General features: G+C 46.4%; 1 protein-coding gene across 1 annotated transcript in view; it reads right to left on the bottom strand.

Moving 5' to 3' along the window:
• ACTN2 (actinin alpha 2) overlaps positions 1 to 27,922 on the bottom strand; it is a 58,882-nt gene that overhangs the window by 18,091 nt on the left and 12,869 nt on the right. The window contains exons 2-11 of the mRNA XM_079107038.1: positions 18,028 to 18,142; positions 16,931 to 17,050; positions 16,269 to 16,355; positions 13,392 to 13,479; positions 11,735 to 11,813; positions 9,018 to 9,099; positions 5,368 to 5,453; positions 4,003 to 4,095; positions 2,079 to 2,309; positions 263 to 410 (exon numbers count right to left, since the gene is read on the bottom strand). Coding sequence (XP_078963164.1) covers positions 263 to 410; positions 2,079 to 2,309; positions 4,003 to 4,095; positions 5,368 to 5,453; positions 9,018 to 9,099; positions 11,735 to 11,813; positions 13,392 to 13,479; positions 16,269 to 16,355; positions 16,931 to 17,050; positions 18,028 to 18,142 — 1,129 coding nt within the window. The remainder of the gene's footprint in view (positions 1 to 262; positions 411 to 2,078; positions 2,310 to 4,002; positions 4,096 to 5,367; positions 5,454 to 9,017; positions 9,100 to 11,734; positions 11,814 to 13,391; positions 13,480 to 16,268; positions 16,356 to 16,930; positions 17,051 to 18,027; positions 18,143 to 27,922) is intronic.

Here is a 27,922-nt window from a genome sequence, read left to right as displayed (position 1 = left end):
CGAGGGTGAGTCCCCTGCTGCCTCCCAGCAGCTTCCTCGCAACGGCCAAGTGCTCAGAGAGCACCCGGTTTTCAAGGAGGCAAGAGGAGGCACCGAGAGTGGCAGGACCGAAGCAGGAGGCATTCGGGCTGTTGCCTGCCATCAGCTTCCCAGCCCCTCCAGGTGCCCAAGGCCACGTGCACCAGGCGTGGGGGCCACTGAGGGCGTGTCACGAAGCGTAGCTGGGAATGGTTAGAAGGCCGCCTGGGGGCTCTGCACGTACCGTAGGCCCAGGTCTCGTGCGTGGAGGCCTTCTGCCTGAACTTCTCAGCCAGGTGCTCCAGGCGCTCCAGCCTCCGGATCTCGTTCAGCAGCCATTCCTCGTAACCCTTCTCCGCCTGCTCCAGCCTCTGCCAGGCGCCAGCGATGTCCTGGTGACCAGAGGACAAGCAAGGCACAGTTGTTACACACGGGCCTCCTGGGACTCCTCTGGAAATCCTGCAATCCTGCCAGCAGTGTCCTTCCATCTCATTTTCCTGCCCCACCACCACCCAAATAACCATTCCACTCTGTTCGTTTCCAAATATCTTCATTATCATGAGGCCCTTTGAAAATAAAGCCGCTCTCCTCTGCCAATCTGATGCTTCTCCAGGTATGGACAGAGGTGTACAGGGCTTGTTTTCTGGCTACGACACGAAGCCTCAAAGTGATTCTGAGACCTCCAGGGGGATATCTGAGCCTGGAAGCCAGTGAAGGAGATCTGAGAGGCACTGGCACTTAGGCATGATCTGGATGAGATCACCTGAAGGTATCAAAAAGGGCTCAGCAAACACTGGCAGACAGCAGAGGAGGCAAGGCCTTGAGCAGATGTGGAGGAGCCCTCTGGTGAGGTAGGAAGAAGAAAGCAAAGACAAGAGCAGGAAGAGTCTCAAGATGAAGGCAACAGGGGCGGTGTTTGTGACTCAGTGGGAGCGTGCTTGCCTAGCATGTGTGAGGCCCTGGGGTCGATTCTCAGCACCGCATGAAAATAAATAAATAAATAAAACAGGTGTTGTATCCATCCACAACTAAAAATCTACATGGAAAAAAAAAGGAAGAGGAGGGGGAGGTGGCAACAGGGTCACAGCTACCAAGAAGTGCAGAGGGGCTGGAGATACAGCTCAGTTGTTAGAGTGCTTGCCTTGCAAGCACAAGGCCCTGGGTTCAATCCCCAGCACTGCAAAAAGAAAAAAAAAAGAAGAAAAATATATTTTGGGGTTGGGGTTGTGGCTCAGTGGTAGAGCGTTTGCCTAGCACGCATGAGGCACTGGGTTCGATCCCCAGCACAACATAAAAGCTAAATAAACCAAATAAAAGTATTGTGTCCTTCTGCAGCTAAAAAGAAAAAAAAAAGTGCAGAGTACGAAAACAAAGAGAGCAAGTCTGTGGACGCCAACTCCCACGCCACTAATGGATGAGAACAGCCTCAGAGGTACCAACACAGTGGAAGCCAAGGAGGAGAACTTCTGTGTGTTCTGCTGTGAAGAGAACGAGATAAGGAGCAGCTCTGGGGAAGCATATCATGGGGTTTTCTGTTTCTTTTTGTTTTACGGATTCCAAAGCACTTTGTATATCCATGTGGACAACACAGTTGAGAGGGGACACTGAAATGTGGGAGAGGAATGCAGAACTTGGACCTTGAGAATACGGAAAGGGCAGGGGGTAACATCAGGGAGGAGAGAGCACAGGGTCTAGATGCTGGAAGCTCTATGGGGGAAGGTGAGGTAAGGTAGGGGAAGGGAAAAGAGAAAGGTCATTCACGAAGCACTTGCTGACGGCCTGCTCTCTGCAGGAAACATGCAGTGGCTGAATCAACAACTGCACGGTGCACAGTGGAAAAATACCAAGAATGACATGGTAGTGGGCACATGCCTGTGATCCCAGCAACTCTGGAGGCTGAGGCAGGAGGATTCAAAGTTCAAATCCAGCTCAGCAACTTAGGGAGACCTGGTCTCAAGACTGAAAAGTCAAGGCCTCTTACTCGGCAGCCCACCCAGGGCAAAAAGCCCTTAGGAAAACCGAGGTCTGCCATGCTCCCAGGGCTAAGCCCAGCGACTCACCGACACCATCTTTCCCTCGGAGGGCATGAAAGCGGGCCGGTTGCTGATCCGTAGCTTGGTCTGCAGAGTGTTGAAGTTGATCTCCAGCTGGCACTTCTCCTGCACCTTGGGGGGTTTGTGCTTCCGACGGTAATCCCGGAAGTCCTCCAACTTCTTCTGCATGGCCTGCATGGTCTTCTCAGGCGTCCGGTTCTCCAGCCAGGGAATCGTGCGCCGAATCCATTCCAAAAGCTGTTCCCAAACACAGAAACTGCTGAAAACACCAGCAAACCGCTCCCAGTTTAAGAAAATAAATAGAGGTGCCTGATCACTTGGAGTAGGTTAACCTAATGCTCCCCAATCTACTGCACTGTGATTTCAGTGCCCCCGACCTGAAGGCAGGGAGGGCAGCAAGAAAGAAACTCCCAGCATCCACCCAGGGCCACCAGTGTGTAGTGACCCACCCAACGACACCAGACACGGCCGAAAACTTGAAAGTCAGCACGCAAAGTCATGTTTAACAAAAATGTGACAGTTACAATAAACTCAGGGAGCGGACATGAGCAGACAGATGCTGGATGGAGTTTTCAAATTGAAAGGAAGGAAGAAAGAAAGAAAAAACCTGACATGGTAGAAAGGCAGTGGTATAAACTCAGCAAAGAACTGAGTTTAACTCAAAATGCATTTTTTAAAATGAGCTTGAATCTAGTGAGTCTGTTGCTTGACAAATGTGCTGTGAGCATGGCCTGACACAGTGCCAACTCCTGCTTCCGCATCCGGCTTCTACACACGAGCCAGGGCCAGTGAGGACAGAGTGGACGCTCAGGAACCTCACGCACCCCTTCCCACGAATCCCTGCCCAGGCCAGGAACCTGCTGGAGGCCTCAGCAGCTATACCCAGGCCTGCTGATGGCCAGGAGACGCCAGCAGGCTAGAATAAAGTCGTTTAGGTGGTGAACTACAATGGTCTAAGGGTCTCAGGAGCATAGATAAGGACCAAGTAAGAAAGCAGGGCTTTTACTACTGAGGACCAGTTCTCTTGTCCTGGTCATGCTTCAACCTGAAGTTTATCACGTCTTAAATAATGCTGTCCAACTGGGTTTTCCATAGTGAAAATATGAACAAAAAAGAAAAAACAAAACCAAAAAAATATAGATCTGTTCTCCTCAATAGTAAAAAATTGAAACTCCGTATCACTAGATTAGATCACCATAAACTCCTACCTGGGACCATTTATTCCAAGAGTCCTGATAACTTTCCCAGCATAGTATCAGATAAATTTAGTCAGAGCAAAAACTATCTGGGCTTGACCATGTGTCGCTGTGTTGGAGTCTGTTCTCCAAGGATGTGCATGGGCCTTGCCCAGCCCATGGGAGAAAACAACTCCTGGCAGCCAGGACGTGCTTCCTTGCAATGTGTGCCTGATGAGAGCAGGAGATCACCAGGGACAGGCATGCAGAAGAGCTGTGGACAGACCACCAGGCCTCAGGCATGAACACCTGGGGGTAGGGGCTCCCTTCCAGGATGCCCTGGGCACGCAGGCAGACGTGCGAGCTGGGCCACCTCCTCACGGCAGGCTGCATGAGTTCCCATCGGGGACCACTGTGTGGAGCAAGGCCCCTGAACACAGACAGCACCCTGTGTGATGTGGGGGCCGTGAGTCAGGAAGAACACGAGTTCATCTGAGGGTCCGACTCAGAGAGCAGAGCTCACGGCAGGTCACCCTTTGCTACCTGGAAGCATGCAGACTACCTCTGTGCTCTGGGGCTACGTTTGCATCAGGACGTGTGTGGCTACCAGGTGAACCTCGGCTGAGATCCAGCGCATCTTCTGCTTTCATTCTATCTGGAGTGGAAAACGCAGAAAACACGGACACTCCGCTTCCCACTCTGCGCCTCACCCCTGGGCGAGCGTGGACAGAGCTGGGGCCGCCAGTTTCCTTTACCTCACTGGCTAGCCTCTCATATTCTTCCATCAGCCTCTCATTCTCTTGATTCACAGCAAGAACCTTACATATCCTGTTAGCCGCTGTCTCAGCCTGCAAAACACAAGAGGTAAACGGAACGGATCCAGCGACAGGGATGGGCACACACAAAGGCCGACGCGGCAGGGCTGGGGTGAGGAGGGGGCAGCGTGCTGAAAAAGGCACAGAGTGGGTTAGGGCAGGACGGGAGGGAGGGCAGGGCGTTCTGACAGTCATTTCCACCGTTTTTCAGTTTGCACACAGACTCGCACAGCAGGCTGCATATGCTGAATGGAACAACGGGGGATAACACTGGTCCACGACACGGGCTGTGTAAAACATCACGCAAGTTAGTAACAGACAGGTGGGTCACGGAGACCAAGATCTCAGTCCCTAAACGTCTGTCCACCTGAACACTCCTCAACACTGATCTCACGGCAACAGGGCAGAAACTCCCTGAGTGACACTGGACTTTGAAAATCACAGCAAAAGTGACTGGGCCCTGAGCATTCAGACATGTTGCTGCACCTTAGTCCACCCAAGACCTTATTTTCTGAAATGGGTAGGCAGAACTTTCTAGACAGGGTCCTCACACAGAGCTGAGCTTGCTTGCGGGGTTCTGCTTCATCTACGGCCTCAAACTGTGACCATGCAGTGGATGGAGAAGAGGAACGTGCCTGAGGGTGCTGCCAGGCCCACAGCCTTCCCACAGGCAGATTTCAGTTACACCTGCTTCCGGGTGATGGCCTTTAAATGAAAGGGATCACAGGAATGATACACACCATCCACCCCATCTGTTTGGATTTCTCATCTTGTAAAGGGTGAGCAGCAGGAACTGGTGAATCTGCAGAAGCTGGAGAACATTCTCCCAGTGTCCCATGGGATATTTATCTGGAGGAATGTGATTTTTTTTTTTTTTTTTTGAGGCTGTAGCACTGTTTTACTTAATATAAGATTAATCTTGGAAAGATGTGAGAACAAATCACTGAGCCATGAAGGTGATTTCCAGGTGGATGACCAAGGGGGAAGGCATTCTCTCTCCCTGTCAAACCCACCGCCTGATGCATGTGGTTCAGTCTTCAAGGCACTTCTTTTGTTTCTAAAGCAAAAATGTTTCCCACAATTGACTAACAAGACAAAGGAAACATCTCAGAAGGAAAAATGTAGATAAAAACCCTTTGGGAACAGTGTGAAGTTAAAGCAATTACACAGTATCTGCAGTCTGGAACTTGCTGTGTTAGGTTGTTATGTGACACTGAGAAAGAGTCCAAGGTCAGATGTGAAGCGCACACACATATGCCAGGTACACACGGAGCAGCCAGCCAGTGGTGCACAAGGGTCAAGTACCTGCTCCGCTCCTGCGAAAGCATGGTAGAAGCAGGAGACGTAAGTCATGATGGCTCTTTCGTCAGGTTTGGGAGTGTTCACAATGTCTGAGGGGGAGAAAATAACACAGGACACACACACAGGCGAAGAGGAGAAACCAGGGTGAACACAGGGAAGAGCAAACTGGGTCACACTGGCCAGTTTTCCATGTGCTTCATAGGCCTGGGATCCTGACCTGGGGAGGACAGCCCAGTTGAGACGATTCCTGACAGGCTGATCTGAACCCATGGGCTTTTTGAGCACTCAACCTGGGGACTTGTGCTCCCCACCTCTGATGGGCTTTTAAAGGGCATTTAGTGCATGGCCGTGGAACCCGCTGCCACATCAGAATGTCACCCCTTTCTGGAGACTCCGCTTGACAAACTGCTTGGAGAGTGCACGTCACTCTGAAAGCTGCTGGAGATACTAGCAGACTGTCCTGGACTCCTCCAACCCCGCAATCACAGCAGCCGGCGTTCTCTGGAAACCATCCAGGTTGAGAGAGTATGGCTCCACACCCTCCACATACTTACCAAGCCACTGAGAGAAGATGCCAAGAGTGTCTGAAGAGAAGGGCAGGCACAGCCTTGCTCCTGAGGCCCCAGCTACCAACCTGCACTCGCTGAGCGACCATCGGAAGCACACCCCTTCCTTCTCCCCGCAGCACTGTCTTTGCTACAGAGCTCCTTAGCCTTGCTCATGAACGCCAGCCGGCCAGTGGATAGAATAAAGCCAAAGCAGCACCCTGAGATCCCCACAGCAAAACTTTGTCACAGGGTTCAGAGGCTATCAACAGAAGGCACAAGGGATTGTGTGACCATACAGAAACTTCCGGAAAACACACACAAATGGTGTGCCACTGTGTGAACAAGTTTCTAAGAAACCTAGAGTACAAAAGACAAACTTCCTGCCTCCTCAGAACCAAACAGGTCTCTTTAGTTAGAGGAGAGGGAAAAAAGAGGAAAAGGAGAGAAAAATCCAGACACAGGAGAGGAAGTGTTGACCCGTCAGCAGCCTCTCCTCTGCGCACAGCACAAGCATGGCAGTAACAGGAAGCACAGGTCACCAAGGCTCTCACTGGGTCTGGCAGCGTGTGCTAAGTGTGCGTGGAGAGAGGCAGCTAACCACATGGATGTTCTGGGCCCAGAAGGCACTTCCTCCGGGAAGTCAGGATTTTTCCCCACCTCCCACTGGGGCTGTTTAAATCTTGGCTCAAGTCAAAGAAGTCATATCACGAAGTTCTCACTCTACACTTCTCAGAACTGCCAAGGGAAGTGGAGGAGCTGGCCAGAGAAGGCCCGGCCGCCCAGAAGAGCCTACACTAGCAAGAAGGTCACGTCCACGGCCAGAACAAAGCCTCCAGAACTCCAGCACACTCACCAGGACATCCTGTTACTACATTCACGGCCCAGGGTCAAACAGACCCCTTTCCAAGTCTACAAGGAGCCAAACCCAGGGTTCACCTCAAATAGGTTCATGGTGGAAAATAGGGAAACAATTTTCACAACCTCTTAAAATTATGGTAGATGGCTCAGATGAGAATTCGCTTTTCACTAAAGGTACAGTCCATGGGTGAATAGGCCCATTAGCCAGTTGAAACTTCCTCCTGGGAAGGCTGAGTTCAATCCCTGGTACCCTCCAAAAAAAACAGGAAAAAAGGAAAGAAAATCCCTCCCCAGGTTCAGAGACCAACACAAGTAACAAAACCTAAAGTCAGCAGGGTCTTCCAAGAGGATTCCTGAGCTGAAGGCAGGAGACCTGGGTCTCTATTCATGGAAAAGCCCAGCCCCATGGGTCAAAGCCAAGGACAAAGGGTACAGGTGGGTCCTTCCATCTGGCAGTTACAGTACCGCACACTTGGCACCCTCTGCACCCATTCCATACTGTTCGCCTGGAGATCCCATGAACAACTACTCCACAAACATGGCAATGTGCGAGCATTCTTCTGATCCATTAGAAAGGAAGGACAGAAAACAGTAATGGAAGACAGGAGGAAGAACTGACTCCAATGGCAGTAAGGCCCATCAGCCACTAGAGTCACATGGGGAGGACAGACACCCAGGCCAGGACCCAGAGACCAAGAGAAGTGGTGAAAGAGAACCTGGCCAGGGGCCAAAGCCTGGACGGTGACGGCGGGGCTGACAAGCAGTCAGCGAGGAGGACCGAGCCTCAGTTCAGGGAATCAGGAAGGCATCAATGAGCTGCAATGTGGCTTTGCTGATGTGTCCTGGCTATTGACTCAGGAACCCTGGGTGGTTATTTACCACTGGAGAAGTCAAGAGAGAGACTACACAAAAGAGGAACTTATTTTGGAGGGGGCAGATGGGCAAAGAGTAGACAGAAATTTGCTGTCTTACTTCATTGTCTTATTGACTCTCTACCTAACTCTAAAGAGTTTTAGAAAAACTAAGAATTCTAAAGAGGGCATTCAAGTGTTAGCACCAGAAATGAGTTTAATAAGTGGGCAACAATGGAGTCCTGACTGCAAGACCACAGTCATGGGTCAAAATGTGTCACCCCAAAAGATCCTACCCTCCAGTACGGCTACATGACCCTACTTGGAAGGGGAGCCTCTACAGACGAGATCTGTGAGGGTAAGGGCATGCTGTAGCCATGAGGGCCTGGTTCCAGCCAGTGTCCTCGTAAAAGGACAGCGCACACAGAAACAGACACAGAAGAAGGCCTTGTGAAGACAAGGACAGGGACTAGGCTGACGCTGCCACAAGCCAAGGGCTGTCTGGGGATCCTGTCAACACCTTGATTTCAGACTTACAGACTCCAGAGTTATGAAGGAAAACAATCTCTTCTTGCTTTAAGCCACCCAGTTTGTGGTCATTTGTTACAGCAGCCCTACCAATCATCAAAATAAGGAAAAATGGAAGACCCATACTAACTATAATCAAGTTGTTTACTTTTCCTAAGCAACGGACCATTAGGGATTAAAATAATAGCAAAGCCAAGTCTGAGTCTGAGTCCTCTGGGGCTGGACTTCTCCCTTGCCTCCAGATACCCCTTAAAGGGTCCTTCTTATTCTGAGGCTGGTCAGTGTGTGCCGAGCGCCAGTGACTCACGGATGAACACGAAGCTCCTCAAGTGGAAGGGGCGCCACAGGCACGACTCACAGGCACTCACCACATGGAGAAGTTGATTCAGATCCAACAAAACAGTTTAGTTTGGTTAAAAATGAGATGTGAAGGTTTGGCTGGTACACTGATGGCTAAATGCTCCACATCAAATTCTGCAACTTCTAGTTACAAGGAAGGGTCCCCCCCAAAGTATGTCAGAGAGAGATTTATTTGCTAAACGTGTCTCTATGTGGTTAAGGAAAGTGCATCATGTTGTAGAAAAAAGTTAATGCAGAAAGTCTTTTTTAAAAAATGATAAACCAAAGCATTCTGCTTCTGAGAGAAAGCTGAACTTTTTGCCAAATCCTTTCACTATAATTTTGCTGGCTTGTTTTTGAGCAGGATGTTAAATGCATACGTATGAACAAGTTACATGTAAGACTCTCTAACACTCATGTGGCTGGGAACAGAAGTCTGTCAGGAACCACAAGCACTTCCGCTTAACTCAGCATGAAGTCCTTGATCCATGAACCCTCTAGAACTCGATGAACATGCTTCCCGTCTCACCTTCAGCATCCAGCATCTTAGGGATGTCCAAGTGCTTCTCTGCGATCTCCATGGCCAGGTTAATGTTTCCTATGGGGTCATCCTGCACAAAACAACAGCCAGCTCTTTAAAATACTGAGGCAGAACTCAGGGACAGCGCCTCTTCTTCCCTCACCTTGGGGAGGGCTGCGCCACCCACATGACCCCTCGCCTTTCACCCACTGCCTCAGAGACAGAAAGAGCAAAGTCACAGAAACCACGGGACCTGCGCACACTGCACAACACAACACTCCACACAACACAAGCACAAGAGGCAGGCTGTCAGGGATTCTCGCACCCAGGAGAAAGACGAGCACCTCAGGCATGTGTCCCAGCCTGCAAGTCACACAATCTCCATCCTGCCCAAAGGCCCAAGGAAGACACACCTTCCAGATCTGCAGGGTGGTCTTGAAGAAGGTTTATTCCAACAGGTTGGTTTGAAAAAATGAAAGCGCTAAGGGGTGAGGGAGGTGGAGCTGGGTGAGACTAAGTTCACAAAGAGGCTACCGGCAGCTCTGAAGAACAAAAATCATATTTCCGTGGGGTTACATTCTAAAAAAATTACAAAAATCTTAAAACTGTATGTGAATTTGTAAAGAGATTTTTTTTCTAAAGACTACATTTATCTTTCATTGTGAAACTGGTTAAATATGTAATACAAAATAAATTTAATCTGAGGTGTAGAACTGAAATACTTAGAAACTAAAAGACCCAAGCTATTTTTCTCATCTGTTAAGGAATTAACTTGTGTATTTGAAATGGATGGGGGTAAAATAGAAAAATAAAAATGAAAAGTAGTGTCACCCAAGAATGACTTTCATCAACCTTAACATTTGCAATGAGCACATCATTTTAGTGGGATATTTAAAAACACATTCAGTGTGCTCAACAAAGACACCAGTGTCAGCTTCCTGGCCTCATAGAGTATATTATTATTTTAGGCAAAAAAGAAAGTTAACTAAATATGATTTTAATAGAGCATATAAGCCCTTGACTGGCAGCAGTTGTCTCAGGTGGTGAATCTCACCTGCATATTATATGATGTGTTGATGAAGCCAACTAGGGAGTATAAATTTCTTCCTTTCTTTTTAAAAAAAATTTTTAAGGGAAATTTCAACATCAAAAACACAGAGCAACGACTGAGACTTTGGAAAAGCTATCTCATCTAGACTGTAACATAAAGAGATAAAATGCAGCAGTTAAGTATTTAGCTCAGCTACTGGCCAAAGGGCCCTGGGCATGTGTCTGAGCTTCCCACTTTCATGGTCTACAAAAATGGGGTAAAAACAGCACCAACTTTGGAAAGAGGCATGAATAAGTGTGTGTGATTTTACATACATGCATATACATGAGTACACATATGCATACATGTTTGTTTATAACAGGGTCTGACCTTGCTCCACGTAAAAGTTAGCTGCCATCATCTTACTGTCACTTTCCATCTGTTGCAGGTGGCCGATCACCACAGGTCTATGGACCTTTTGTAATAAACACTGACCATTATAAGCTGCTAGTTTATAATAAGTCTATCTAATACAACTGAGCCTAGTACAGTTTCTTCATTTTGCCAATGCAACAGAAATTTATGGAAAAAATGTACATTGTCCATAATATTTAAAATGTATCAGGAGAACTCAGGATAATATGCACACTGAAGGGCCGGGGGCAGCTCCCTTTTCCACCACAGTGCCGTAGTCTGGATCTGGGATGTAAGGGAACTCTTCATGTGCTTCCCAGAGTCCATGGTGGCAGGCTGGGGAAAGGGTGGGTGGGCAAGCAACAAGATGTGGGAAGCCAGGACACTTCCCACAACTATCTGTGCTACACAGGTGAGGACAGCATGCAGAAGGGGCAGGTTCCACACCCAAACACACAACACGAGTGAATGGCCAGCTAAGCACACCAGCACCGAGGAGGACCTGCGCTAGGACTACTGCTGGGAGCGGCCAGCGTGTGGCCACGCTCCCAGCCTCCGGCCTCACCTGTCATTACTTCCAAGGTAGCACACACCATGCGTTTGGACAGGGCCCTGATTTCTTTTTGTATCTCTAGTTACACTGCAAACTGTTCTTAAAGATTTAGAAAACACACCTATGACTTAGACACACTAAACTTTAGGCTCAAAGAGAGAATTAGTTTTCTAAATCCAATTATCTGAAAAAAGTGAAACAAAACAAAAATCCCAAAACTTTTCTAATACCTTGTACCAATAGTGAGATAGGACGTATCCTTTGTGTGAGAAACAAGTTAATTAATTCTGAGTAAATATGCCTGCCACTAAATCCTCAGAGAGGTAAAGGGAATCTTAAAAGGCCTGGAGTATTTGAACCTTTCTCTACTTGCCCCCTGCCCCCAAATTCAGGCATCAATGTTCATTCTTACACTCCAGGAACACAAGATCTTTAAGAAACATGGACGACGCCTTCCCAAGAAGTCAAACCAATCATCACCGGTGTCTTGATGGGAGCATGGAGACCTTGCCTGGCTTTTGGTGCCGTCTTCCCTGAGAGACGAGGGGGTGTGCTCCTGGCTGCCCTCCACTGGCATCCCAGGAAGGCAGGCTGGAGGGCATGCTTTTCCAGGGGGGTTTCTGTGGGCAGCACTGGGTCTCTGCTAGTTAGTACTGATGTGCTCATTCTCAGGATCACATGCTGAGCGCAAGGGTGGGGACACTGCATGCTGGGCCAACCCAGAATGACCTTGTTAAGCTTTGAGTAGTCAATGAGGTCAGGCCGGTGTCTGTGGATGAGGGCACAGAGTCCAAGGCCATCTTTCCAGCTTCACAACCAACATGGGGGAGAAGAGGAACATGGTTAATGGAGAGAAAGCAACACACAGGCTCCACTCAGCAAGACACTGGCCTTCCCTCCGACTCAGACTCAGTGCGCCGAGGGGACCTTCCCCTTTCCCCCACTCAGTGACGGGTGGTCCCTGGCATGCCCATCTTCTTCCCGGGCAGTGCATGCTTCCATATCCTGTTCCCCTCCTTTCCATTTGCAGCGACAGGCCAGGACTTGCCAGGGATCCTGCCCTGTTTCCTGCACAGTCCTGCCTGAGCTGGTGCAGACAGCCGCAGGAGGGAGATGACCCTGTGCTATGCCTGCCCTTCCAGCCCCAGCTGTCCTTCTCTCCTGATCCCCTACTTTGGTCCTTACCCTAGGTTGCCCAATAAAAACCCCTAAGAATATCTACTCCAACCATGTCCAGGGGACATTCCCACTGAGTTCCTGGTACACTTCAAAAGCCACCAGTAGCTCCTGGGCATTGTTCTCCCTTTCCTTTATTTTTTAAGGCAAAGGCATGTAAGCAAGGGGACACACAAAGAACAGGGCGAATACTGATTTCCAGGCTGTTTCCCATAGACACCTGCACTGACCACTCCTTAGCCAATGCTGAACTTGGCGTGTGCAGGAGACAGCAGGGTCAGTGAGGGCAGGGTGTGGAGCTCTGTGTCTTGCAGGGTTGGGGGTAGGAGGAGACCCTAGTGGAAGCCTCCAGGCCTTGTTGCTGAATGGCTTGTGACAAACTGGGGTCAGCAAAAGACAAGCAAGAAGGCAAGTGGAAGCAAGTCTGGGACTCTGGCAAAAGGCCCCGGCCCTGCCTGGTCCTCTCATCTGCCAAACAGTGTCCAGTAGGGACAAGGCAGCCTTTCCCCCTTTGTGCTCCAAACACCTGGCTCAGAGCTCATACCTGGCAGGCCCTCTCATGATATCCGTCAAGCTGTAAGAACCTCCCAATGGGTCCTTGTAACCCACCTTGTCCTTCCTCTCTCAATCCACAGACCCATTTGTATTTGAGGGAAACCCACCATTGGAAGGGTGAGTGTACAACCAACTCTCCCACGTACATGTGATGACAAAAATGCATGAGAAAGAAGACTGCAGAGTGCGGATCCCGCTCACGGGCTGTCAGCATTTCACCCATTTCCCTCCCTGTAACTCTGCAGAAGTGATATTTCTACTTCTCGTGTATTTTGGAGGAGCAAAGTTGATGCCAGGCATGAGGCTAATCAGGGTGCAGCAAGGCTACCAGGGTGTCACCTGCCACTGACAAGAGACCACCAATCCTGCTGCCTTCTCCCAGCAGCAGGTGAAGCCTAACTGAGGCACATTCTTGAGCCCCCACATTCCAGCATTGCCGGCCCTTTGCTTGTAAACACAGGGCTGCCCTATGAGGGTCCCGCACCTCCACTGAACCTTCTCTGGGAGATCCTGAGCATCAAGAATTCTACACCGTGGTTCTCATTCACACAAGAACTGCCAGACAGGAGGAGGGAAACCCCAACGTAAACCAAAGTGATTCTACCAGCCAGTGGATTCCAGGGAGCAGGGAAGGATCTGCAGGCCCTGTGCTTACCTGGTGTGGAAGTTCTGAATGTTCACATTTCTGTACGGAGCGGTTTTCCTCTGACACCAAAGCAGCAGCCCTTCTTTGGCAGATGTTTCTGTAACAAGAGACAAGAAAAGAATGCCACAGGGCACGACTCACTGTTTAGTGCGCCCAGTTCCACCTGCTTTTGTAGGAGGCCTCCCAGGAGGCTGCTCACCAACACAGCAGCTCTTCTCCCGGCCTCTGCAAGCAGGTGGGGCTGGAACCCTGATCCTAGGGATGAGCTTCTCAAGACTTTTAAGAGACTTCAAAAGGACAACACAGGAGCAGCCAAAGATCATAGCATAAAAACCACCATGGCCAGACTTCAGGGGGACTGGTAACTTATAACTTATCCTCTTTAAGATTAAATTAAAATAATTGAAAAAATGTGTAGGGTCCCTACTAGGTGAGGTGACCCTGGGGACATCAATTATTCTGGGCTGGGGACTGTCCAGAGTGAAAAGGCAGGCTATGGAGACTAGGATGCCACAAGTTGAGCCCTGCTTCTTGACTGACGGCATACCTAAAGTATTACGAGAGCTAGGTATTGGCGCAATCTCCATGGGAGGAGTCTGGTAGGGCAGCCTGATTCTTTGCACTGGCTGAATGTTTATGTATACAATTCCAAAAAGCATAAATAAATGAAGCAACCTGCACCACAACTCATACAGACTTATATACTATACTGTCGAACAACTAACCTGTCCATCCTGTTCATAATTCCTCCTCTTAGGTAAATGGAATTTCAGAAGTCACTATGTTTCAATTTTGTTCCCTCACCCTGGGATTTCAATGGAGTTTTACTGGTAAGTGTCCAGTCTGGTCACTTAGTTTTAACTAAGTTATAAAACCCACCAGCACCTGTGGTGGCCATGATAATGTGCTGATGACTTCCTGAGGGCACAAAAGGACAGGCCACTGGTTCACTAGTGGCAGCCCCTGCATGAGACCTGCATGCCCACTGTGCCACCCGGCCACTTCCCAGAACAGCTCCAGGCAGAGACGAGTGGGAAGCAGCAGTGGAAATAGGCTACCTGGCCTGCCCAGGGCCTCCTCCCCACAGGTCAGGCCAACCTCAGAGCCCCACAGCAAGTGACTGCCGCCCCATGCTTCCCCCCTCCCCTTCCTGCCCAGGCCTCCAGGAGGCTGGGGGTCCCTTAGCCATCCTGCTGCCTCCCATGCCCTGTCCAGGCATCCCTAGCAACCTCCTGCACTTCTTCTGTGGACTGAGCACTGGCACCTTCCAATCCCTACCTCTCCTTTACTTTCTTGGGAGATGTCACCTATCATTTTGTTAAAAGAAACTAGTTTCCCCCCAAAATTTAGTTCTAATTACAGTATCTTTTTCTACATAAAATACATCATTAAAACAAAGATGATTTTCCATAGACTTATAGGAATTAAATATTAATCCATAAAATTGAAACAAATAAAAATGCTGACAAATCAGTATTATCTACTGTGTTGGACACTGAAGAACATGTCCTGGAAGGGACTTAGGTACTCTGCTCATGAAATGACTACTTTTTATTTTTTATTTAATTAATTTATTTATTGGTACTGGGACTGAACCTAGGAGTACTTAAATCACTGAGCCACATCCCCAACCTTCTTTCTTATATTTTGAGACAAGGTCTCACCAAGTTGCTTAGGGCCTTGCTAGGTTGCTGAGGCTGGATTTGAACTCACAATCCTCCTCCTCCGGCCTCCCAAGTTGCTGGGATTACAGGCATGCACCACAGTGCCCAGAATGAGATGACTACTTTTTAATGCTCAATTATTAATCTTGTGAAGAGCAAATTACTACATTCTTTTATTTTAGCGTTTTATAAAAAGCTGATTTGTAATCCCAATCACTCAGGAGGCTAAGGCTGGAGGACTGCAAATTCAAAGCCAGCCTCAGCAATTTAGAGAGGGCTTAAGCAATTTAATAAGTACCCATCTCAAAACTAAAAAATGAAAAGACTTGGAGATGTGGCTCAGTAGCTGAGCACCCCTGGGTTTAATCCCTGGTACCAAAAAATAAAAACAAAAACAAAGAAACAAAAACCCCCCGTGATTTTGACTATCTTATTTGAGACATGTAAATAATTATTCTGGGGAAACTCTAATGGATAATACCATTCACCTGAAATAAAAGTAAGTTTTAAATTCATATTATTATGAGTTTAAAATCTGTAATCAATCAGAAAAAACCTGAGGTCAAATTCACCCTACAAGAGTTGGTGAAAAAGAATTTGCTAGCCCAGCTACTCCAACAGTGTGAACAAGATGTTTAAAAATAACATTTTAGAGTTGGTTCAACTGTTTAAACATTTAAATTTTAAAAGTGAGAGAGAAGAGAGAGAGAGGAAAATAAAAAGATTGCTAATAGATTTTTTTTTTTTTTTTTTTTTTTTTTTTTTTTGGCATCTAAAAGAATAGAGTTAATAGGTATAAGCTTAAAGAACTCTGCCACGGGGTCAGTGGCTGAGCCCTAGTTTGGTACACACAAGACACCAGTGTCAATCCCCAGCATGTGCACACACCCAAAAACCAAACAGAACTCTACCATCATTGTGATTTTACTAGAATAAACAGTAAAAAAAAAAAAAAAAAAAAAAAAAAAAAAAAAATCAACAAATGCTCATTTACAAAAATTTCTGCAGTGAACATGTGCTCATCTTTTCCAAAATGATTCCGCCCCCATGAGCGGAACAGTACTCCAGGGTCTTTCCCCACATGAATATAAAACTGATGAAAACCCAACTTACATGCTCTTCATTCACCCACGTGACTGTTGAACATCACTGTATTCTTTTCAAATTTTAATTTGCAACCTGAATTCCCACCATACAGGGCTAGATTTTAGCTATGTTTTACCTTCAACTGAAATGTCCTGGATGGCAAAGCGAAGGATGATGGTCCAGATCATGCCCAGGGTCATCTTCACATTGCCGTCAACAATCTCTGTATGAGAGAAAGTCAACAAGGGAACCCACTCAGGACACAGCTCGTTCCTTCAGAGCTAATGGGAAATGTACATATGGAAAGACTAGTGTGTTTTATAAGCATCACAGTGTGTCTGGTTATAAAAGTGGTATTCATTATCAAGTGTCTCCAATTTAAATGAATTCTGAGTTAATAATAAACACAAATCTTGCATATGCATTATCATGAAAAACACTAAGGAATTTCCAAAGCTTAAAGACCATAAATCATCAAATTCAGAGAACACAGCCCCATCTCTACTTGAATCCTTCTTACTAGGCTGTGCATAATGAGGTCCTGGCAGTCTCAGTTTCTGCTGGACTTCTGCAGATCCCCAAACTCCCACTGAGAACCAGGAGGCCACTTCCTTCCTAGTAATTAGTTCTCGTTACGAGTAATTGGGATGTATAATTCTTTCTCACTCCTGTAATGGGTTTGAAGAAGATGTGGTGCTATCTTTGACTCTAATACTGTGGGAGGGAGGAGAGAATTCAAGGGGTAGGCCACACCCTCACACTGAGGTCAGTGGCCAGCAGGTCCCTGGCTCCTCTCACCTTCAGCCCCGATGGAGACCAGTTTCACCCCTTTGCTGGCTATGTAATCCAAAGCCTTGTTGACGTTCGCGATCTTGTGGAAGCGCATCTTGCCCCGGTCAGGTTTGGGCAGCCTTTCCCCTGCAGGATGAATGAGCACAGTGGGGCCAGAGTTACCCCTGGTACAAATCAAGATGCACAAATTCAGAGCCCTAAGGATCACCTGAGCCCAGGGCTCAAGACCAGCCTGGGCTGCACAGAGAGGTCCCATCTCAAAACACAAACCCCAAAACCCAAGATGCCAAAACACAGCGTCCAGGCATTCCTCAGGCAGAAATGGTCACCTGAGTGTTTGTGACACATCCCCAGTTTCTCTAATCACAGGGTAGAGGAAACACTGGCCCAAAGCCAGTTAGACCAGCAGGGAGCCACATTACTAAGGATCCATCTGCTGAAGAGTCTCATTTGGCCCATAAGCCAATCTTCATATGCGTAAAGAGAGAAGCTGGTGAGCGTCCCTAGAGCATTCGCAGTTGCTGGCTAGCTGGTAGAGGAAGTCGGGTGGCCCAGTTCACATCTCAGAGGTGGCTGCCAGGGCTCGCCTTAAATATCTGGTCATGAAGATATATAGAGCAGGGCAGACTTGCCATCCTCCTTCCCAGTCACACCTCTCCAAGGGTAATCCATCTAGTCCAAGTCTAACCAGCCAAGTGAAACCAGGCAATCAGATCCCCAGGGATCTAACTCGCATTTTCAGAGCCCCGCTAACAGACGCACGGGTGTTCTGGCTCTGATGTGACTTCTGGAGCACACGCGAGCTGGACTAAACGGGGGAGGGCAGCAGGGTGGGCAGTCACATAGATGTCATTTTCCTTCTCTTTGTTTCAAGGAGGATTGCATGAACATTATTTTAATCAGGCCATTTTAAACAGAATTCTCTCCTTTTTTAGAACCAAAAAAAAATTACTCCAGGCAGACTGCTCTTTGGAAATGTTCCTTTGCCAGAATACCATGTTCTTGCCCAGCCAAGTTCAAAGGAACTTAAGCTGTGATCATCTTTAAAGAGACACTTACCTAGTGATTACACATTGAAGTACAGGACTGGGGAGTATACCAACCTGAGATGACTTCCAAAAGCAGCATGAGCTTAAGGCCGTTCCTGAAGTCTTCCTCAATGTTTTCAATCTGAGTGCCAGCTTTCCGCAGGTGGGAATTACACCAGGCAGTGAAGGTCTGCAACAGAAACCAGACATAGGTGAGCACAGGCCCATGGGCAGACGCCCTCACTGTGGACACTCACATCCGCCACACCTCAGAGGGCCAAGGAGGCTGCAGAGCCTGGGTCTTTCACAGATGGCAGAATTTGATGAAAAGAACTGGAAACCCAACAGTAAGATTTTAGTAAAATTTCCTCCTTATAGACAACAACTCATTTATTTGCTATTCCGACTTGGGGGTTTTCTGTCTCAGGTCACCAAGGCGCCTGATTGACACCTACACCTTCACCTTGAGAAAGCTCTTTTTTTCTAAGAAGGGAACTAAATCAGGATGTGCTTTCTTCCCTGCATACAATAAAAATAACAATGTTCAAATGTCTTTCTTTAGAACAGAGGGTAGGCAACATTGTGTGGCAGAAAGGAGAGAGGAGGAGGCACCCACAATCACTAATTATGAACAAACAGTTTATCTTGGATAAACAATGGTTTAACTGAATCAATTAAACAAATTTGTGGTAATCATTTAAAAAGTAACAGTACTGAGCTAGGCATGGTGGCACACACCTGTAATCCCAGTGACTTGGGAGGCTGAGGCAGGAGGATCTCGAGCTCAAAACCAGCCTCACCAAAAGTGAGGTGCTAAGCAACTCAGTGAGATCCTGTCTCTAAATGAAATACAAAATAGGGCTGGGGATGTGGTTCAGTGGTCAAGTGCCCAAGTTCAATCCCCCTTACCACATTAAAAAAAAAAAAAAAAAAAAAAAAAAAAAGTAACAGTACTAACCTCAACTAGCATATTCCAGGCCCTGAGCTAGATCCTGGATTTCAAACATGATAGAGCCCTGCCCCAGAAGGGATCCCAGTCCGGTCATGTTAACAAATCACAGGGTGATCTTCAGCAGAAAATGGACTATATATCAGGGGCATTCAAAGTCATTCTGTTTATTTTTCAGCTTCTTTTAACTTGGCTTCAACTTGTGCACTATTTCCTGCCAAAACCAGATTAGGAATGCTTCTGGCAGCTGCTGGCTAAGAATTCAAACTGTCCCCCTGTCTCACAACAGCTGCTAGGCGCAGGAACAAAGTGCCTGGCATGCTAATCTGGGGGAGGGAGGCAGGGGAAATAAGCAGGGTTCATCCTTAAGAGGAGAAAATCAACCTCATAAAACAGGTGCTTCCAAGTAAGATGAGAAAATCAGGGTACACAAAAATTACTTTCCTGGCTAATAAAGAGGATTTTTCAAATCTAATGGTCACTCATTTCAAGAACTACATGTAATGTTAAATTCAAGGCCTAAAAGAAAATGTAGGTATTTTCTTGGGTTTATATTAATAAACTTTGCACTGAGAGCCTTAAGGAGTAAGTTCCCTAAGACTCATCTGAGTTTCTAGGCAGGGGAGATGCTCCAGATTCATCCCCAATCAACGTGGCAGGCACTCACAAGTGGCTATGCAAATTTTAATTAATTAAAATGAAACTAAATTAAAAATGTAGCCCCAAATTGTACAAGCCATCTTTCAAGCACTCAGTTTGGCTTATGGGGTAGTTTAACTATAGAACACTCCCAACATCACAGAAAATCCTACTGGACAGCGCTGTTCTAGGTAACAAAGGCTGTTTTTCCAAAGATAAGATTACTCTAAGCCTCCACTGCTTGTTTGTTTAAATACTAACTTTATGCATTTACTTTCTGAAGAGATGAAATATTTTACTGGTTCGAATCTCAAGTGGAACAGGAGAGTATTAAGTGAAAACCCTTCCTCTCACCCTAGTTCCCCAGCGACCGCGTGCCGCAGAGGGAGCACAAGGGCATCCATCTCGTGTGTGCCCTTTCCTATGGTATCTGTGCACAGACACAGGTTTCACATCCCTTTAAACAGTAATGCATCTTGAAAGTATGGTATCCACTTGAAAGTATGGTGTGGAGACTGTTCCATTATCAGTACAGACGGCTCCTATCTGCAGCTGCCGTGTATCCCACTACACTGTAACAACATTTCGTGTAACAGGCTCCCTATGGATGGATATCTACGTTATTTCCAGATTACTGAGTTCTTACTGTAAAAAACAGGTTCCATTTTCCCTAAGCAAACCTATTTGCAGGGTGTTATTTGTTTGTTTTATTGACTGACAATATTGAGACTGATTATATACCTGATCTTGTGGGAAAGGCAGGAGAATAGCAGGTTGTAATAAAAATGAAGTTATTAATAGAAAGAAAATACAATGAATAAACATCCACAGAGTTGCTTTTACTTAGATTCTACTTAAAAAACGGCTAACATTGCTGGTGAAAGTCACCGTACTTTATCTAAGTGTCTTTGTAATACATGTATTGGAAGGCTGGGGCTGGGGCTCGGTGGTAGAGCACTTGCCTAGCACGTGTGAGGTGCTGGGTTCAATCCTCAGCACCACACAAAAATAAATAAATAAAGGTATTGTGTTCATCTACGACTAAAAGAAAAAGTATTCCCTTATAATATAAATAAATAAACAAACAAACAAACAAACAAACGTATCGGGCACTGCCCACAAAACCAACACCGGCTGGACCCCCACCACAGAATTCGGTGCAGGACTGTCTGCCACTACCTCTTACAGGGAGCTACAATGAAGGTAATTCGTCATGGGTACTTCTTCGGTTCCACAAATCCAGAGGACAAATTCAGTCTGAATGGTCACTTGATTCAGTCAAGTCTAATGAAGCTCCCCATCTTAAGGACTCCTCCTGAGCCCACAGAGGTGGCGACTGACCAACTTACATAGAGAACAAGGACTACGGCTGTTCCGAGATAACTGCTTGCAAAGAGCCTGCGCTCTGGAAAGGAATCCCAAGCCTGACCAGAACGTTCACTCCCATCCCATCCACAGTTCTGGTCACTGTGGCCCAGGGGGCCATCCTGAGGGACCTGGAAGAGACAAACAGCAGCAAAAAAACCCCACGTATCACCTGAAGGTTTCTTTGGGGACTTACTTGTTATTTGAATAGCGTCTTTAATTCCATGAAAATGTAAATGGAAACCAACATAGGTCCACAGGATTTGGGGGACAGTCTCCTTGATTCAAACCAGACTGCTACATTTTCTTAAGGGAAATGGTGCTCTATGAACCAGGAAAGAGGCTAAAGTCTCCCCAACTCAGAAGCTGCCCAGGCACATGTGAGACCTTCCAACTTCCTCCCTTGCTTTCCAACCCAGACCTTCCTCTGCCTCTCTAGTACCCCTTCCTCTGTGCCAAGTGAGAAATGCAAATGCCATTAGCAACTCAAAAGTACACACCTAAGAATGTTTCAGAAACACACAAAGAGGACCAAGAAGGGAAACCAGGAAACCATCTATCCCTAGCAAGGAAAGACAGGTGTTTCGAGTCCCTCCAAAGAAGCTAAGACTAAGCTGAGGAAAGAGTCTTCATGTCACAGAGAGAAAAGAAATGCAGCGGCAGACACTCTCTCACTGTATGCCCGTGAATTGGACAACTGGAGAAAAGAGTAGGCTCTCCTTCCTAAACATAAGTGATCACAACCCTGAGTCACAGGCCAGGATGGGTAGTCCGAAGGTGCAGGCTGGTTTCCACCGCCTACAGGGCCTTCCCTGGATGCAGACAGCAGCTCTCCAGGCACAGGGAGAAGAGTGGGGCCATCAGTCAAGGCTACGTTATGGTGACTTGAAATACCTGCGTTCATTTCAGAAAACAGAGGAAACCCAAACCATCAGCAGCCTCAGCCTCTGTCATATTCCTGAACGTGCTCAAGCCCAGAAAATGTTCCTCAACCCCCTCACGTAGCAGTTGAGAAAGACATGAGCTGAAGGAGTCTCCCACAAATGCAAGCCCTAGTCAATGGCAGGAGAGAACATTCCATCTTCCATGAAGGACTTATAAGCAAAGTCCTTAGCCCAGGGGCACTAGGAGACCACTGCCTTTCTCACAGTGAAATCTGCACAAGAGCTTAAGGCAAAAAGCCTGTTTACTGAGCAGCAGGGATCCACCTGTGTGTTCACACCAGGTTTCTTTTTATGTTGATTAAGCCACTGGCATCCCACCTATTCCACAGGATAAAAGTGCAAAAGATATTTAAGCAAAATGTGTTATGCTTGTGATAATTTATATTATTCCTCTCTGACCATACAGGTGCACAATTTCACCTGAAAGAGATTACCTGGGAACAGAGAAAAAAGGTCAGCTCTGAGGCCAAACGTGGTCCTCTGAAGGAGTCTTTCAGTTACTTCTGTTTGCAGGAAGGTTCTAAGCCTGGAATGACTCCAGTAATCTTCATCGTTCCACGTTCTCCAAGCAAAAATTTTGGCAACATGTCTACAAGTATCCTTTATACTTCTTTAAACAGCTTTTTCTTTAAAAATAATTACATGTAATTCTCAGATCACATTTTCTAAGCTGAAAACATGAGCTTTTTTCTGAATGAGATGAACTGGGGTCTGCAGCACAAAGGCCAGGGGAGGGCAGGCCTGAAGAACCTGCCAATCACAAGACTGCACTGCCCACTGGGTCAAAATGGCCAGGGGTTGAAGGTGATCTGTGATTGTGAGGTGCACATCATTTACTTTCCACAGGGAATCAAGAGGCCCACTCAGCAGTCCTAAGCCTGCCCTGACTGACACACCCCAGGGCCTGCACCCTGTCTGAGTTCCAGAGGGGGAGCAGGGAGAACAGGCGGAGCCCAGTGCAGCCTGCAGTCATGGCTCAGAACTCAAATTCTATTTCTGACTCTGACACCATGAAATTATTTGTCCTTCAGGTCCCTATGCTCTCCTATTAAAAAAAGGGGAGGGACAGTCATTCCACGATCAGCATTGTGAGATCATTCAACAGGTTACAAGAGGGGAAGAAATGCAGAAGCAGGCTGGCCAGTGCGACCTGGGGCAGCATGGGCTGAACACCCTCACAAAACTACCGGACAGCGCAATTCTGCTAAGGTGACTTCCTCAAAACCACTCCATTTACTTTTCTATTTTTAACAATCACTTTAACAGGGTCTTCTTTTCTACTTCACGAATTCTCAATTTGCCAGAACTCACTTCTAATCTCTTTCCTGGTTCATTCATTATAAATACTGCAAAACTAAGGGGGTTCTGGAAAGCTGCCCATGTACTGAGAATCCTCAGTGAAGGTCAGGGAGGAAGGTCAGAGCTGCTTCTCAGAAGTAAATGTGTTTTCAACCTTATCATTAAGAAAGGAGATTCTGCCCTCCCAGAGACAGGTGGCCCAACCCTGCATGGGGAGAAGTTCCTGTCTTCCACAAGGCTACCCGAAGCAGAGATGCCTGGTTTATCATAAAACTCCACACCCCTCTGCCCACCAGAAAGGCCCCTACCTGTGCACATATCACATAAGAAATGGTATGGGTGATCCCCATAGATGCTGCACTGCTAATCCCAACCAAGGGGCCCATCCAGAGTGACATCAGACACCAACAGTATAGCCTTAAATTTAAACACTCAGAAACCTCACCATCTTGGAACACATCCAGCATAGTGTTTCTGTTGGTCTCTACTCAAACATCCAAGAAGTCTCTGGACCCAGAAGCTACTCACAGTGGTGACAAAACATTCACCATAATTAAGATGGAATTCCAAACCTTTAAGGCTGCCAAGGGCCCAGGTATACCTTTTAACTATTCACACAAAATCTTAGAAATTTTATCAAAGTAAGGATTATGCAAATGCAACAGAATCCTGCACGAACTATAATCAATTCCCATAGTGTCTTGGAAGTCCACTGGGGCCCTACCATTCGTATAACTTACAAAACCGGGTATCTAGCTACACAGTGGGCAGCCCTTTTATTCTCTGCCCACGAATCTTCTGCTTAGCCTCCAAGATCTTATTAGATAACATGGACTTCGACAGCTCAGTTCAGCAATCTCTGGGTACAACAGCCCGGCTTTGCAACTAGCTTAATGTGGGGTGGGCATATCAGTTAATCTCCTAGTGGCTTGTTTCTTCACCTAGGAATGCACTGTTGAACTTCTATTAGTTTGCTCACAAGTATGATGAACTATAAGACTGAGAAACACAAAAGAACAGAAAGCAGTGATGGCAATTCAAGAAACTTGAGGCGCTGTGGCTTTAAACAGAAGAGAATCAAGCCACTCCAGAACTTTATTTAGGGAGGACAAGATTGCTCAGGAAATTGAAGACAACCTCTAGGCATGATGTAAGCCTCCTCGAGCAGGGACACAGCCCACCTCTGATCACTAAGGATAAACATGATATTGCTTAGCACAATCCAGACAACGTTGCTGCAGATACACAAAGGAGATGCAAGAAAGTCCATGATTCAAGAAGCCAGAAGGCTGCCAAGTCTTCATCATCTCCATATTTATCACCAGTATGCACACTGCGGGTGAGAAACACACTGGTATATCTTAACTTCCTCTGGGTAAAAGGTGCTCAGAATATCAGATTTTGCAGGTGGTGGAAGGGGAGTTGTAAAATTATCTTGCCCATCCTAAAAAAAAAAAAAAAAAAAAAAAAAAAACCTTTATTACTAAGGGACAATCAGGACATGGTTCATAACATACCAGGTACAAAGAGCCTTAAGAGGAACCCTTGTAAAAGGCAAGTCCTACTGCATTCCACTGCAAAAGAAGACCCAAAACTCTCTGCCCGTACTTTCAGATGCCTGCACGGAAACACGCTGTGAATCAAAGACCCCAAAATGAACACACTAGCCCTACCAGTGCCTTGTTCTCCTGTACGTCACCCAAAGAACCCAGCTCCCAACAGGGGCATCTAAATTCACACACACACACACAGCTAGAACCTGCTACAATTTTCAACAGTTGAACTTTAAACTGTAATGATCTCAGTTATAAATAAGAACTTCGATGGTAGAAAAAAAAAAAAGCCACTTTTAACTTGAATTTCAATACCAATGACAAAAACAAATTTAATTACCCCAAGACATGGTAGGAGAAAAAAGAGGCAGACTTTTTTTTCTATTGATTTAACTCCAACAAACTCCTTCTGTAAGCAGGACTCAGAATTTCCTTTATCAATGCCTCAGGACACCTAACAATCTCAAATCAAGGGACAGGAAAGCCCACAACACTCCACAGCTTGCAGAAGCCCCATCCCCATTACCACTTGAACATCCTAAGAAATGTTAGTTAAAATGACACACAGAAGCAGGCAGGAGTCTCTGTGTTGTGGACAGTGCCTGGAACGGAGTGGCACCAAGATCTTACTTGTCAGATTTTCTGGGACAGATCAAAGAGGACAACAATCAAAACAGAATTTTAACCAAAAAAAAAAAAAAAAAAAAAAAAGAAAAGGACCAAGAAGCTAAAAATGTGTTATCTATTCAGATTATAGTTTTTTTAAAATTATTATCATGTCAAACTTGAACTGCTGCATCCTTAAATGTTAAGAAAGATTCTAAGTCTGCCAAAAAGAGAGAACTACCTTGCAAAAATAACAGGCAACCTCCCTGCTGAGGGTATCTAAAAATAGAATGGAGCTAATGGGTGATGCTTTAAGTGGCAAGGTTAAAGATGGCTCTCCCAGCACTTGGGATGACACTCTTACCCAGGCCTGGTTTGAATCAGAAATTCTGAGCCATGAACTTTAGGCTTCCACTGCTGATCCCCTGAGATGACTTGTATTTAGACCATGTGTTGCTCAGAACAGAGAGACAGGGCACCCTAAGCTCAGGGTGTAGGGAGTTGGAATGAGGGCTCGACAAACCCTAATCTAGCCCAGACTAATTTTGGTTTAAGGAATGACCTCTGGTATCTGGAGTCATTCCCCAAACCTCCAGAAAGGACAGAACAAATTACAGCTCTGGAATCTAGAGAGGGGAAGTTAATGAGGCTATACACAGAGGGGAAGATCTATGACTCTCTAAGTCACAGGTAACTGACAGCAGTGCAAACCACCTCTGCACAGACATGCAAATGAACCCCTCCAGCTACCCTCTCCCTCCCGCAGTAGGCCTGCCCATCAGGACATTCACCTCACTATTCCTGACCTCTAAAGAGGTCTATTCTCTGGATGCTCTTCTGACTGACTGTACGGTCTCACTAGTTTTCTCATTAATGAGTTAAGTACCATTTTTAATACGCATTCACCCTTATATTTGTATGAGAGTGGTGATCACGCTTTTATTTCAGAATCATCTTCTAGAGAGGAAGGGAATGGGAAAAACAGCAAGTAGAATGACTCGGACGTAACTTCCTTATGTTCACATATGAATACATGACTAGTGAAACGCCACATCATGTGCAACTATAAGACTGGGAAGTTATACCCCACATGTGTAAGACATGTCAAAATATACTTTACTGTTATATATGACTAAAAAGAACAGATGAAAGAAAAATAACCATCTAATACTTGAGTCTTCTAAGGGGAGGTCAACATTCAAATGAGCTAAAACATTCACTATTAAAGTCTAAATTTTACTGATTTTGATGAAGGAAGACGGTGATACACAAGAATGCGCCACGAAACTAACTGAAGCCTAGCACTTGCTGATCTTAAATTACAGTTTGCCTCGCCCAACTGCCTGGGTCATACCTTACCGCATTCCTTTTCCATGTCAAACTCTCCATTTAAAACCCAGCATGTGTCCCTATGTTCCCTCGGATACAGATTGCCATAAATACTACTGCATTGGGGTTGATTTCTTAGCATTTTCCTCTATTTCATAAAGATCTTACATTCATCAAGAAGCTAAAATATTTCCATCTGTTAATTTCCTCCCTGTTCAAGAAAATTTCCTACAAACATTTTATTACCACTTACAGGAGTCCTTATTACTCATTCTCCTGATTCTTATTTTTTCAGCTGCAAATACTCATCTCTACCTCTTTCCAGTCCTTAGAGTTGAGGCAATCTATCAAGGATGTCCAACACTTCTGACGTGGACACCTGATGCAAGTTTCCATGCAAGATAACTCTACTTTAATGCCAAGGGGAGTTCATAAACCCTCAAAACAACATTTTATTAAGAGAAAAGCCACTATGGCACTTTCTCTTCTAAAGGAGGGTTCACAAATGACCTTGGTGAAATCCTCCTTTAACTGTCAACTCCAAAAGAGTAAAGACAAGAAATATTCAGATTCTTTCCATATGCTGGAAGCATATGTTAAACTAACCAAATCAAATGTCTTCAGAATCAAAGTCTAAGTCACTTCTGCTCTAGAAGGTAAAAAAGGAGAAGAAAAAAAATAATAACCTCAAGCAACCACAGGAAAGCTACTAGTGCCTGGTCACCCAGGCTTCACCACATAGCAGCGCCAGGAGCCTGACTTAGCCACCAGCTGGGTGTTCTGCCAGCTCACACCTGCCTCCCCCAAGCAGGCACACAGGACAGGGAGAATTCCTCTGGGGATTTTCTGGTAAGCAACCATATTAAGGCTCCCAGCAAAGAGCTCTCCATATGATTGATCCTGAGCTGTGCTTCCCAAAATAACCTGTTCCCTTGGAGCCTGGGTAATTATGCACAAGATGTGGCTCCCCGACAGGGCACACCCCACTGCTGCTCAGAGTGGGGCTTCTGCAACCTGTATTGTACTTTCCTCACTCCCTTCTTGAGGGAGAATTCAGATTTAAAGAAAAGCACATTGTTCTCCCTCAGCCCATCCAGCACCAAGGAAGCAGCTTGTGCTACAGACAGCAAAATAAATATCCTTTAATTCAAGTTCACCCTACTGTTACTATTTTCAGGGACCTAAAGAAATGGCTGCCTACACGGAGGGATGGATGCGTTCATTTAGAAGGAAGCACTCTCGCGATCCACCGTATTTCCTGCACTGTACCAGTCAGGTGCACCGGC

Source organism: Sciurus vulgaris (genome assembly GCF_902686455.1).
Source record: "Sciurus vulgaris genome assembly, chromosome: 12".
Taxonomy (NCBI): domain Eukaryota; kingdom Metazoa; phylum Chordata; class Mammalia; order Rodentia; family Sciuridae; genus Sciurus; species Sciurus vulgaris.
The sequence above is the reverse complement of the archived record's forward strand: the minus strand, read 5'-3'. Positions and strand labels throughout refer to the sequence as shown.